At 50.2% G+C, this 12,805-nt stretch overlaps 1 protein-coding gene across 1 annotated transcript; it reads left to right on the forward strand.

Moving 5' to 3' along the window:
• Positions 1-1,288: 1,288 nt before the first annotated feature.
• On the forward strand, positions 1,289-12,185 carry LOC102234145 (calpain-2 catalytic subunit-like). Its single transcript, XM_023333870.1, has 21 exons — positions 1,289-1,631; positions 2,628-2,697; positions 3,562-3,680; positions 3,759-3,892; positions 4,087-4,255; positions 4,381-4,464; positions 4,535-4,620; positions 4,837-4,902; positions 4,977-5,137; positions 5,377-5,546; positions 5,618-5,629; positions 6,202-6,413; positions 6,601-6,637; positions 8,669-8,734; positions 8,805-8,862; positions 8,945-9,009; positions 9,302-9,370; positions 9,456-9,534; positions 11,583-11,699; positions 11,824-11,882; positions 11,962-12,185. Exons 1-21 carry the CDS (start codon positions 1,395-1,397, stop codon positions 11,983-11,985), a joined length of 2,094 nt encoding a protein of 697 aa, XP_023189638.1. The 5' UTR covers positions 1,289-1,394; the 3' UTR covers positions 11,986-12,185.
• Positions 12,186-12,805: the final 620 nt, after the last annotated feature.

Here is a 12,805-nt window from a genome sequence, read left to right on the forward strand (position 1 = left end):
GTTCCGACCCAGAAGGGCTTCTGCTGCGCGCATGCTTTTATTGTGAAAGGCACTGCCAGCGAGCAGCAGGAAGAGACTTCCTGTTCCCAAAAAACTGCCTCATTCCTGCAGCCTGAGTCACGGCGCCTCCACCCTACTGTTTACACCATCATTCCCAGTTTAAACCCACCATCATTCCCAGTTTGTTCCTCCATGTTTCCCAGTCTGTTACTGGGCTCCATCGTTTCGGACAGGCTGAACAGCAGGGGGCGCCCTCGGTCCAGGTGAGCCGCTGGAGAAGACGAGGAACGTTCTGCTGCGGACTGGGAACGTTCTGGAGCAGAAAGTGGCTGCACTGCGATGACCTTTGACCCTTCACCCCCAGGAAGTCTTCACAGCCTGAATCACATCAGTTTCAGATCTGAACAGGAAGTGATTCATTCGGATCGGAGAGTTCTGGTTCTGATCTGGTTCTGATATTCATTATTTTGGTTCCTTTGGTCTGTTCTGGTTCTTCAGCTGCTTCCTGTCCGGTTCTGCCATGCGAGGCCGAGGTTCTGCTGAGTCAGCATTAGAGGGTAGCAGCAGTGTGTGTGTGTGTGTGTGTGTGTGTGTGTGTGTGTGTGTGTGTGTGTGTGTGTGTGTGTGTGTGTGTGTGTGTGTGCGTGTGTGTGTGTGTGTGTGTTTGTGTGTGCTGGGTAAACAGCCTGCAGAGCAAACGGAGCAGCTGAAAGAGGTTCTGTTCAACCCGACCCGCTTCAGGAAGCTCCTTCATGGAGACACTGAGGGATGCGGAGCAGAACACGGTTCTGGTTCTGATGCAGCACACGGTTCTGCATCAGAACCAGAACCAAACATGGAGCAGCAGCATTCAGCTTCTATGCTCCACAGATCTGGAACAAACTAAACAGCTGGTTGGAGTTTGATTAATGATAAATGAGGAATTGACCAACATATTGATCATGTATTGATGATTCTGTGACGTCATTTGATGTAAAACACTTTGAAGTGCTGAAATGTTCTAGACTAATAAACTGATTGATTGACTGATTGACTGATTGACTGATTGATCGGTCATGCTGCTGCTGCTGCTGATGTTTCTTTCTGGAAACTTGGAGCATCCAACCGGTGTTGGATGCTGGATGGATGAGCCTCGGTGTTCTGACTGAGCAGCAGACCTGCTGGTTCTGGTCGGGATCATAACTGGACCGGGATGAGATAACTGGTGGTGATCCGGTTCTGGTCCCGGTTCCGGTCCTGGTTCTGGCTGTTTTGACTGCCAGTGAGCAGCAGAGATAGGCTCCTCCTCTCAGGGAGGAGGTCTCACTCTGACTCAGACTCCGAGTACAGCAGCAAAACTTTTTCCGCTTAGTTGCGACCCGGTTCGGTTCGGTTCTGTTCTGTTCTGCGCCATCATGTCCGGAGTCGCCTCCACTCTGGCCAAGAAGCGGGCCCTGGCCGCGGGGTTCGGAACCAACTCCAACGCGATTCGGTACCTGAACCAGAACTTCGAGGCCCTGCGCGCGCAGTGCCTCTCCTCTGGGAAGCTCTTCTGCGACCCCACCTTCCCGGCCGAACCCGAATCTCTGGGCTTCAACGAACTGGGTCGGAGCTCCAGCAAGACCCGCGGAGTCACCTGGAAGAGGCCCACGGTAAGAACCGAACCGAACCGGGGCGGATGGGAAATCCGGGAGGGATTAGAGGGGTGGGGCCGGACCCTCCCTGCATCGAATCCGACCGAACCATCCGAATGGGTCCGGGTTCTGGTTCTGGTTCTGGTCCTGCCGCAGAGAAAATGGGAAGACATGAACTCCGAGGGTTTTTCTGCGGATTGGACCGGAACCTCAGAGAGAGTCTGAGCAGGAAGTCAGACAGAACCAGAACCGGGTCAGATAGACACACCTGGGTCAGCAGCAGTTCCAGGTGGCCCAGTTAGCTATCTGATCCAGAACCGGAACCCCTCAGAACTGGGTCAGGACTGTAGAGACATGGAGAACCGGGTCGTTCAGAACCGTCCAGAACTATGAACCTGCAGCAGCAGGTCACTGGTTCTGGTCGGGCCCATTTGGAATCAGCTGGAAGTAATTAAGAGGCTGACCCGGTCCGGCTTTCAGAACCGATCCGGTCTGGTCCAGATGAGTCCTTCAGATTCATTCCTCACATGTAGAAAATGATTTGATCAGAAGTTTATTAATGTTTAAAGTAAGAGGAGCAGCTCTGCTCTGATTGGTCCAGATCAGGGCAGCTCTGCTCTGATTGGTCCAGATCAGGGCAGCTCTGCTCTGATTGGTCCAGATCAGGGCAGCTCTGCTTTGATTGGTATAAGTGGAGGTCAAAGGTTAGCTTGTCTCCGGGTGGGTCCACTCGTTATGGACAGGTTGGACAGAGATGTCCAGCCGGTCGTCATGGCGACGACTGTGACATCACCTAACACAAACAGGAGAAAGGCCCCGCCCACACGACGTCCAGCTGATGGCAGATGGGTTCTGATCAAAGTGTTTCATCCTGTTGGACCTGAACCAGTCGGGCCAACAGGGTGAAGAACTGCAAGGTTCTGTCCACCTATCTGACCCGGTTCTGTTTGTCTGACCCGGTTCTGTTTGTCTGACCCGGTTCTGTTTGTCTGACCCGGTTCTGTCCTCCTGCAGGAGCTGGTCTCAAAGCCAGAATTCATCGTGGGCGGTGCCACCAGAACCGACATCTGTCAGGGAGCGCTGGGTGAGTTTTCCACACTGGCCCTGAATGCAGAGGTCAGAGGTCACCGATTCCTCCGCTTGGTCCAGTCATCTAGAACCAGGCCACGGGTCTACAGAACCAAACCGGCAACCTTGCAGGGGGAACCAGATCCAACCAGCAGAAGCTCCACCAGGTTCTGGAGGGTCCGATTCGACCCGGAGCATTCCCATCTGACAAAGACGGTTCTGCGTTGGTTCTGATCCGACCCGGCCCGGGTCCAGAGAGCAGCCAGTGACTGCTGGTTCCGGGGCGGACTCAGCATCAGCTGCAGGCTGCGCTCCGATTGGCTGGCAGGGAGGAGCCGCACAGGAAGAGAAGCGGCATGAGAGGAGCGCGGTCGGCCAATCAGGACGCGCCGTGTCACGCGCTCAGTGACTCACGCTGCAGCCAGAAACCGCAGCAGCGCCGCAGCTTGTGCAACCAGAGTTCTGTTCCCACAAGCTGCAGCACGAATTCACTGCAGAGTGAGACCTCTCGCAAACTCTCTGTGTCTCTGTGGTGGAGGAACTGGACCAGAACAAACATGATGTTAGGGTTAGGGTTCCAGTCCACCACTTACCGTCCTCCTGTCTCTTTAAGAAGCTCTTCCTGCTCTGATTGGTCAGGAATGATGGAGATGTTTGGGAGAAGCTCTGAGAAAAACACTAAAAGACTAAAAACCCATCAGAACCGACCGCATCGCTGACGGGCAGGTTCTGATCCAGAACAGAACCCGGCTTCAAATCGAATCCTAAGTCAGAAGCCATGAAAGCCGGGGGCCAGCAGGGGGAGACGGAGAGCCTGGATGTGAGGGGTGTGCACTTCCTGTAGGGGGCAGCAGTGAGTTATGGTCTCCTTTCTGTCCAGGTGATTGCTGGCTGCTGGCTGCCATTGCCTCTCTGACCATGAACGAGTTTGTGATGGCGCGAGTCGTTCCCACAGACCAGGGGTTTGGAGACAACTATGCAGGAATCTTCCACTTCCAGGTATTCCAGGTGTTTGGCTTCTTCCGCCATCATAGGAAGTTTGTGTTGTGTCTCAGAGGTCTTCCTGTGTGTCCTCAGTTTTGGCAGTTTGGGGAGTGGGTGGATGTGGTGATTGACGACAGGCTTCCGGTTAAAGACGGGAAGCTGCTGTTCGTCCACTCGGCGGAAGGTCGGGAGTTCTGGAGCGCCCTGTTGGAGAAGGCCTATGCCAAGTAAGAGCACCCAGAACTGACAGAACAGAGCTGGTTCTACTGGAGCGGATGGGAGGACATTGGGTCCACAGGCATCTGCTGGGGGGTTGTTCTCCTGGCTGAGTCCTTCTTCCATCATCTGCATAGAAACAGCTGAAGGAATGAAACCTTGCATGACACGGTGTCAACCCGTGACTTTACTGCTGCTCCTGCAGGGCGAATGGCTGCTACGAAGCCCTGTCTGGTGGCTCCACCACTGAGGGCTTCGAGGACTTCACCGGAGGCATCGCAGAGAACTATGACCTCAACCGGCCACCGTCCAACCTGTTCCAGATCATCAAGAAGGCGCTGGAGGCCGGCGCTCTGCTGGGCTGCTCCATCGACGTGAGTTCACTGTCACTCCCACTGTGAACCACCAGGAGGGCTCCTGAGAGTTGACTTCCTGTCAGCAGAACATCAGCTCTCTTCAGCTGAACCCTGGCATGATGATTTGCTTTTTGTTGCTGCAGATCACAAGTGCTGCAGACTCGGAGGCGGTGACTAGACAGAAGCTGGTGAAAGGCCACGCCTACTCGTTGACGGGGGCCGTGGAGGTAGCCTGAAGTCCTGGAATGGAGATTCCATCAAGCAGAAACAGGAGAAAACTCTATGTTCTGGTTGCAGGTGAACTACCGCGGGCATCAGGAGAAGCTGGTTAGAATGAGGAACCCCTGGGGTCAGGTGGAGTGGACCGGAGCGTGGAGCGATGGGTAAGCAACCAGAACCGGACTGTGAGATTCTGAAACCAGCAGGTGTTGTCTTCAAAATGAGTTCAGATGATCAAGAACTAAAGAACCAGTTGATCTGGACAGAAGGTAGCTGGTCCAACTAGTTTCAGGACAGACGTAGGAGCCTGACCATCGACCAACTTGACAGTCTTTGGTCCTGCAGCTGAGTGTCTAACAGCAGCATCTCCTTCTATGCAGGTCTTCTGAGTGGAGCCACGTCCAGGGGGACTGTCCTCACGCCAACTCAGAGGACGGAGAGTTCTGGTAGGACAGACAGAATGTCCCATGAACTGACCTTAGGATGGAATTAGATCACGTCTCTGTTCCTGTCTCTGCAGGATGTCGTTCAGTGACTTCCAGCGTCACTACTCCCGAATCGAGGTATGCACTCTGACTCCCGATACGATAGAGGACGACTCCGTCAAACACTGGAGTGTCAGCAAGTTCGACGGCACCTGGAGGAGAGGCTCCACGGCTGGAGGATGCCGGAACCACCCCTGTTAGTACACACGCACCACTACAGACCTCTTGTGGTACCAATGGACCGGATGGTCCTGACTGTTCCCTTAGGAAATGATATGATAAAGATCAGCAACCTGCCTGAAGCACATGACTGGACCAGAACCAGAACTGCTCAGGACAGGTTCTAATGGGAGCAATGACTTTCATGACCCACTAGATTCTATTGAGTCAGAGGGAACCAGAGGGTGATTCATGTCTGCTGGTTTTTCTCCTCAGACACTTTCTGGACGAACCCTCAGTTTGTGATCAAGCTGGATGAGGAAGATGATGACCCTGATGACGGTGAGGTGGGCTGCAGCTTTGTGGTTGGTCTGATCCAGAAGAACCGCAGGAAGCTGCGCCAACAAGGCGAGGACATGCACACCATCGGCTTTGCCATCTACGAGGTCTGAAACCTTTGATTCCAGCTTCAGACTCCATCACGAGTCCAAGATCTAACTCTGCTTTGTTCCTCCAGGTTCCCCGGCAGGTGAGTCTACCTGGAAGCCTTAGAAACATGGAAACCGGCTGACTGGAAGGGACTCAGTTCAGGTTCTCCCTGGCCAGGGTTGGCCTTACAGCCTGATAGACATGTTTCACTGGTAATATCAGGGTTGTTTGCAGGCTCTGAGTTCCTGGAAAAGCAAACGGCATTGTTGATGACTCAACCTGCTCTGCAAGCTAACGGCTGGTGGGCGGAACCTAATTAGGCTACAGGAAGGGAGGGAACGCCCGGCCTGGCCTGATCCAAAAGGAAACTATTAACATCTTAGCCAAACACAAGGTTTCTCTTTGTTAGAAAGCATCACTTCCTGGTTTTAGAGTCTATTTTCAGTAAAACCTGATGAGATCACAGCAGGTTGGTTTCAGCTCCGATCCATGGGTCTCACTGAGGTTCTCCTTGAAGGTCTTCAGGTTATTGAACCCTCATTAGGATGAGTCTGCAGATCCTCCTGAAGGTCTTCATGGACGTTCTTGCCTTCATCAGCTCATTTCTGAACGCCGCTGCTGGACAGGCACAGGTGACTTTAAGAGCTTTCCTGATTGGCTGTCTGTCTGCAGTTCCACGGACAGAGGGAGGTCCACCTGGACAAGAACTTCTTCCTGACCCACGCTCAGACGGCGAGGTCAGAAACCTTCATCAACCTGCGGGAGGTGAGCTCCCGCTTCAAGCTGCCACCTGGAGAGTACCTGGTTGTCCCGTCCACCTTTGACCCGCACCAAAACGGAGACTTCTGCATCCGAGTGTTCTCTGAGAAGCAGACCGAGACCGTGTAAGTTCTGCTGGACCAGAACCTCTTGGGTTCTCTGTCTGACCCGTCCCCCTCCTGTAGACTCTGTGTGAGGTTCCTCAGAGACTTCCTTCAGTCCAGAATCCCGGTTCTGTTCTGTGGAAGGTGCAGAGGAGGGGAAGAGGTTCCGGATCAGAGAGCGTGATCAGAGCCGTTTGTTCTGTTTCAGGCCCTGTGATGACCCGGTCAGCGCCGACCTCAGTGACGTGAGTGATGATCCGCCCACATCTGGTAGCTAGCGCATCCCAGCTGCTAGTGAAAGTGCTACAACTGTTAGCTTCCAGGTGTAGCATGTATTTAACTTTGAACATTTTAACCTTTAAAGTTCTGTTAAAATACACTGCCTGGCCAGAAAAAACGTCGCCACCAAAAAATGGTCACACTCTCTAATATTTTGTTGGACCGCCTTTAGCTCTGATTACAGCCCGCATTCGCTGTGGCATTGTTTCAATAAGCTTCTGCAGTGTCACAAGATTTATTTCCATCCAGTGTTGCATTAATCTTTCACCAAGATCTTGTATTGATGATGGGAGAGTCTGACCACTTCTCCAGCACATCCCAAAGATTCTCAATGGGGTTAAGGTCTGGACTCTGTGGTGGCCAATCCATGTGTGAAAAAGATGTCTCATGCTCCCTGAACCACTCTTTCACAATATGAGCCCCATGAATCCTGGCATTGTCATCTTGGAATATGCCCGTTCCATTTGGGAAGACCAAATCCATTGATGGAATAACCTGGTCATTCAGTATATTCAGGTAGTCAGCTGACCTCATTCTTTGGGCCACAATGTTGCTGAACCTAGACCTGACCAACTGCAGCAACCCCAGATCATAGCACTGCCCCCACAGGCTTGTACAGTAGGCACTAGGCATGATGGGTGCATCACTTCACCTGCCTCTCTTCTTACCCTGATGCGCCCATCACTCTGGAACAGGGTAAATCTGGACTCATCAGACCACATGACCCTCTTCCATTCCTCCAGAGTCCAATCTTTATGCTCCCTAGCAAACTGAAGCCATTTTTTCTGGTTAGCCTTACTGATTAGAGGTTTTCTTACAGCTACACAGCTGTTCAATCCCAACCCCTTGAGTTCCCTTCGCATTGTGCGTGTGGAAATGCTTTTGCTTTCACAATTAAACATACTCCTGAGTTCTGCTGTTGTTTTTCTTCGATTTGATTTGACCAAACGTTTAAGTAATCGCCGATCACCATCATTCAGGATTTTTTTCCGACCACATTTCTTCCTGGAAGACGATGGTTCCCCACCATCCTTCCAGTTTTTAATGATGCGTTGGACAGTTCTTAACCCAATTCTAGTAGTTTCTGCAATCTCCTTAGATGTTTTCTCTGCTTGATGCATGCCAATGATTTGATCCTTCTTAAACAGACTAACGTCTTTTCCACGACCACAGGATGTGTCTTTTGCCATGGTTGTTTAAGAAATGAGGAGTTACTCATTGCATCAGCTGGGGTTAAATAACTTGTTGCCAGCTGAAAGATAATCAGTACTTATCCAATAGGAGGCTTGTACCTATTTGCTTAGTTAAATCCAGGTGGAGACTTTTGTTTTGGCCAGGCAGTGTACGTTGCTGTACAGTTCTGATGCTTCACCCTAACCTGGTGAAACGGAAAGAACCTCGCACCATTCTGACCTTTGAACCCCAGCTGGCAAAGTTTGAAATGTAGATTATTACATCCTGCATATTGGTTTTAAACAGTATTTCCTGATCATTCGGGGTCGTGCAGCTCTTTGAACTCAATCTGGAAATGTCGGTTCCTCTGGATCTACAAACGACCACCAGCCTTTAAATCATTTCCTATGTTTATCCCAAAGTAATGAATGATATTCCACAACATATAAAGTCCATGTCAGAGCTGGTTCAGAAGGACATGGCCTCACTGGGAATGGATGTCTGCCTTGTTTGCTGCATATTTGTGTATTTCTGCGTTCTGCTGCCAAGCTGCAGTTATGCTAGACTCGTTTTAAAAATGTAAATAAAATAAAATCTATAAAATATTATGTAGCCATTCTGATTTACATCACGTTTTATTATTTACAAAAACTTGTAATAATAATATAATTGTTCCTGTAGAATTTAAAACCAGTAGAAACAGGAACATTAATACTGGCTGGTGTTGCTGGTACCAGTCGGTACCATGATAGCCCAGATCTTTGCACTGTTATCCGTTTGGTCTGTTGTGATGCTTTATGTGTTGCCATGGTGACTGTGTCTAGGAGACGGTGTCGGACAGTGAGGTGGACTCCGGGTTCAGGAACCTGTTCACTAAACTCGCGGGAGCCGTAAGTGTCGCCGTGGCTGGCCCCGCCCAGCGGCTGCGTCCTCCCTGCTGATTGGCTGCTTCTGTTTCAGGACATGGAAATCTCCGCCTACGAGCTCCAGACCATCATGAACAAGATCGTAGCCAAACGTGAGCCGACGCTTCGCCACGTTCAACACGCTGCCATGGAGCGGCCGCAGCCATGACTTCCTGTTTGTTGTTGTTTTCACAGGAACTGACATCAAAACAGACGGATTCAGCCTGGAGACCTGCAAGGTCATGGTCAACCTGATGGACGTATCCTTCACCGCCTGAGGGGCGGAGCATCAGGGCAGAGCATGTGGGCGGGGCTTAAGAGGGGCGGAGCCTGTGAGGGTGTGGGAGGTTCTGCCATTGTCAGGAGGCTCTGGAGCAACACGCCGGTTCTGGTTCTGGATCTCTGGACCCTCAGCAGGTCTCAGAAGGTCCATGAGGACCCAACCGGTTTCAATGTGTTTAGATGATCTGTGATTGGTCAGCTGATCAGTCAGCTGATTGGTCAGCGGTCCCACCTGTCCAACACTTGTGAGTGACCTTTAACCTGCAGCAGGACAGCGGGAACGGCAAGTTGGGCATCGGAGAGTTCGCCACGCTGTGGAAGAAGGTGCAGAAATACCTGGTGAGCTGTGACCTTTGACCTGTGACACCCGCTGTTTTGTTGATGTTGGAATTGTGGGAAATCTCAGTGTTTGCTGTTCCTGCAGTCGATCTACAAGCAGAACGACTCGGATAACTCTGGAACCATGAGCACTCCGGAGATGAGGGTGGCCTTTAAGGACGCAGGTGGGTCGCTGTGGTCAGAGGGGAAACTTCCTGCCTGCTGCCTGCCTACTTCCTGCCTGCCTGCTGCAGTGGCGCTGCCAGCTTTAACTGTCTCAGTTTGATGTTTGGTGCCGCTGGCAGACGGATCAGCTCTTGGTTTCGGTTCTGCCTCCCCACTTGCTGCTGCAGTGCATGATGGGACAGCGCCATGAGGATGCTGAGTTTTCTCGTCTCGCTGTGACCAGCTTCCTCCTCTTCTGTCCCATAATGCAACACTGTGATTGGTCAGCTGATCGGGCCAGGTTGGACCGAGTCGATTCGATGACAGTTTGGAGCAAAACGGGTCGCTCTGAACACGGAGCAGGAAACCGTCACCATAATCTGAGAACATGTGGGATTATCAGATCGGGTTCGAAACCGGAACCAGTGAAGCGGCCAGTCGAACCGTCAGCAAAGATTTAATCTGCTAATCTACCTTAATACTGCTGGACGCAACAGAACCAGCAGAACCTGCAGCTGGGTTCTGGTAGAAACCTCTGGACCAGTCAGATTAAGTGGGATTATAATCTGGATTTCGTATCCGAAACTGAAACAGGAGAAATGTGATTTCTGATATTCTGACTCTTTGATTCCTGATGTTTCCTGAAAAACCATCGAGATCAGAGAAGCTCCAGTCCTGGAGGCTTTAGAGGATCTGCTGCAACACCTGAGTGACATCATCAGGTCATGAGGTCATCAGCAGGACTCTGTTGGACCAGGGAGACACGGAGTGCCCCCCCGTGTCCTCCCCGCCCTAATGCAGGTGGACAGGTGTCTCCGTGTCTCTTTGTCTGTCCTTGTGTGTCCTTCCAACATCTGCAGTTTGTCCCTCTGATGGAAACGCTTCCAGGATGGAGGCAAACAGCCAATCAGCTGTTAGTGGGCGGAGTCAGAGTTCCCTCTGTGGAAAAACCCCGGCTGGGTGGGAGGGGCCGCTCCCCCTGACATTCCTGGGCCAGGCGGCGCCCCTCGGTGGTCAGGATGAGTCACGGTCCGGGCATCCAGCCCGAGGTGCTGCTGTGTGTGTGTGTGTGTGTGTGTGTGTGTGTGTGTGTGTGTGTGTGTGTGTGTGTGTGTAAACTGAGGAGAACTTCCTGTTTATCTCTAACTTCTTCTGCAGTGTTTGTATCTAACGTGTGTTTCTGTTTTCTGCTGCTCAGCCTGCTGATGGCGACGGTACGTCTGGTTCTGGTTCTGGTTCAAACTGTCTTTTATCTGTGTGTCTTTCAACATGAAGCTGGGTTCTGTTCAGGTTCTGATCAGCCAACAGTGAGTCGGACTCAGGCTGGTTCTGTTTGTTCAGCTCTGTTTTACAGATGTTTTCAGAAATAAAGACCATTTAAGGATCCAGAACCTGCTCCAGAACCTGCTCCAGAACCCACTTCAGCTTTGTTTAGATAATTTTAAATGGGTTCCTGTCTGTTTAATTTAATTTACCTTTATTTTGAAAGGCCAGTGAAAGGCTTTTCCTGTTTGGACTTCAGATATTTCTGAACTGTATGAACTAAATTCTGCAGAACCAACCCGGTTCTGGAACTCAAGAAGTTCTGATCTGGGATTGCTGCGGTGGCCATGATGGATTAATGTCAGCAGAAAGAATCAGAAAGTCAGTGGTTGCCATGGTGATTCCCTCCCTTTCTCAGGAGGAGGCGTGGTCTGTAGTATGACTGGTTTCATTGGCTGGGCCGACAGAACCGTTGACCCGTCTCTGCGGTCCGGCCAGGTCCAGCAGGAAGCTGTTAGACGTCCTCCAGCCGGCCTTAACGTGTCCTGTTGGCGCTACATTTGAAGCTAGCCCAATTAGCTTCACCAGATGTTCCAGTTTAACCATCAGAAATCTTGAGAAAGTAATTTCCCTGCTGGGATGAATAAAGTACTTCTATTCTATCCTATTGACATTAAACTTTGTCTGTAACTCCATCATCTCATTTTAAAACTGGATTATTTTCTCCTGTTGTTCAGTTGATAACTCTTTATGTTAGCATTGAGTTAGCATGCTGCTAGCTAACTGCTTCCTGGTCCTTCTGAAGGTTTCTCCCTCAACAACACCATCTACCAGCAGCTGGTGGCCCGGTACTCGGACCCGGACATGACCATCGACTTTGACAACTTCGTGGCGTGTCTGATGAGGCTGGAGATGATGTTCAGTGAGTCTGATGATCAACGGCGCGAACCAGAACGCCTGAAAACCTGAACACGCATCACTGTGGTTCTACATCCAGAGTGGTCAGAGATCCGAGCAGAGACGCTAACCTCCGTGTTTTTCCTCAGGGATCTTCAGGAAGCTGGACGCCCACCAGAGCGGCTCCATCGAGCTCGACCTGAACCAGGTGAGGCAGGAAGCTGAATCGGTTTATTATCAGTTTATTATCAGAGTTCAGGAAGTGATGCTCTGTGTTTGTTTTGCAGTGGTTGAACTTCACCATGATCTGAACCAGAACCGCTCTGCTTCACGCCATCAGCTGCAGCTTCTCTCTCGTCGTATTATAATCTCTCCTCCACCAGCCGACTGTCCCTCAACCCTTCTGCTCTGCAGGTCCATTTGGACCGGCGCCACACAGAACCTGTTAGTCAGGCTTTTATCTGCCGGCTGCTCTTTACCGGATCATTAAAGTGTTTCCATGGCGAACGCACTCAGAGTCTGTTTTGAAGTTTCATTTGAAAGACATGAAGAACCTGGAATCAGAAACGGAATATAATGTAATAAATAGAATATAATAGATATAATATAATAAATATGTAATAGATATAATATAAATATAATATAATGTATGTAATATGATAAATATAATATAATAGATATGATAAATATAATATACTAAATATAATATAATACATATAATATGATAAATATATTCTTGTTTCCATGAAGTTTACAGTAAACAGTATTGTAGAAAATAAAGGAGTAATTTCTAAATAATCAGTTTTCTGCAGCTTCACGTTTCACTGGACAACAGGAAGTTCTGAACTTTCACAATAAAACTTTACCAGAACACAAAATAAAGCTCAAAGTTCATATATTAAATATCATTAAATATGTAAATACACCTTATTAATCCTCAAATCACAAACACGGTTCTGACCCGGTTAGAACCTGGAAACTAACCAGAACAGGTTCTGACCCGGTTAGAACCTCCACCAGAACCTGAGAGGACGGTTCTTTTTCATCTCAGCCGGTTCTGATCTGATGCTTTTGGACCAGAACCCGCCTTCTGAGTCAGAACCAGAACCAAATGTTCGGTTTGGACCGCTG

Source organism: Xiphophorus maculatus, chromosome 5, assembly GCF_002775205.1.
Source record: "Xiphophorus maculatus strain JP 163 A chromosome 5, X_maculatus-5.0-male, whole genome shotgun sequence".
Classification (NCBI taxonomy): Eukaryota; Metazoa; Chordata; class Actinopteri; order Cyprinodontiformes; family Poeciliidae; genus Xiphophorus; species Xiphophorus maculatus.

Bases quoted from the DNA above. Each gene is read 5' to 3' on its own strand.
- LOC102234145 (XM_023333870.1), top strand. From the start codon at position 1,395: ATGTCCGGAGTCGCCTCCACTCTGGCCAAGAAGCGGGCCCTGGCCGCG. The intron at 2,698-3,561 runs GTGAGTTTTCCA...CTTTCTGTCCAG, and splicing joins CATCTGTCAGGGAGCGCTGG to GTGATTGCTGGCTGCTGGCT. The intron at 4,621-4,836 runs GTAAGCAACCAG...CCTTCTATGCAG, and splicing joins ACCGGAGCGTGGAGCGATGG to GTCTTCTGAGTGGAGCCACG.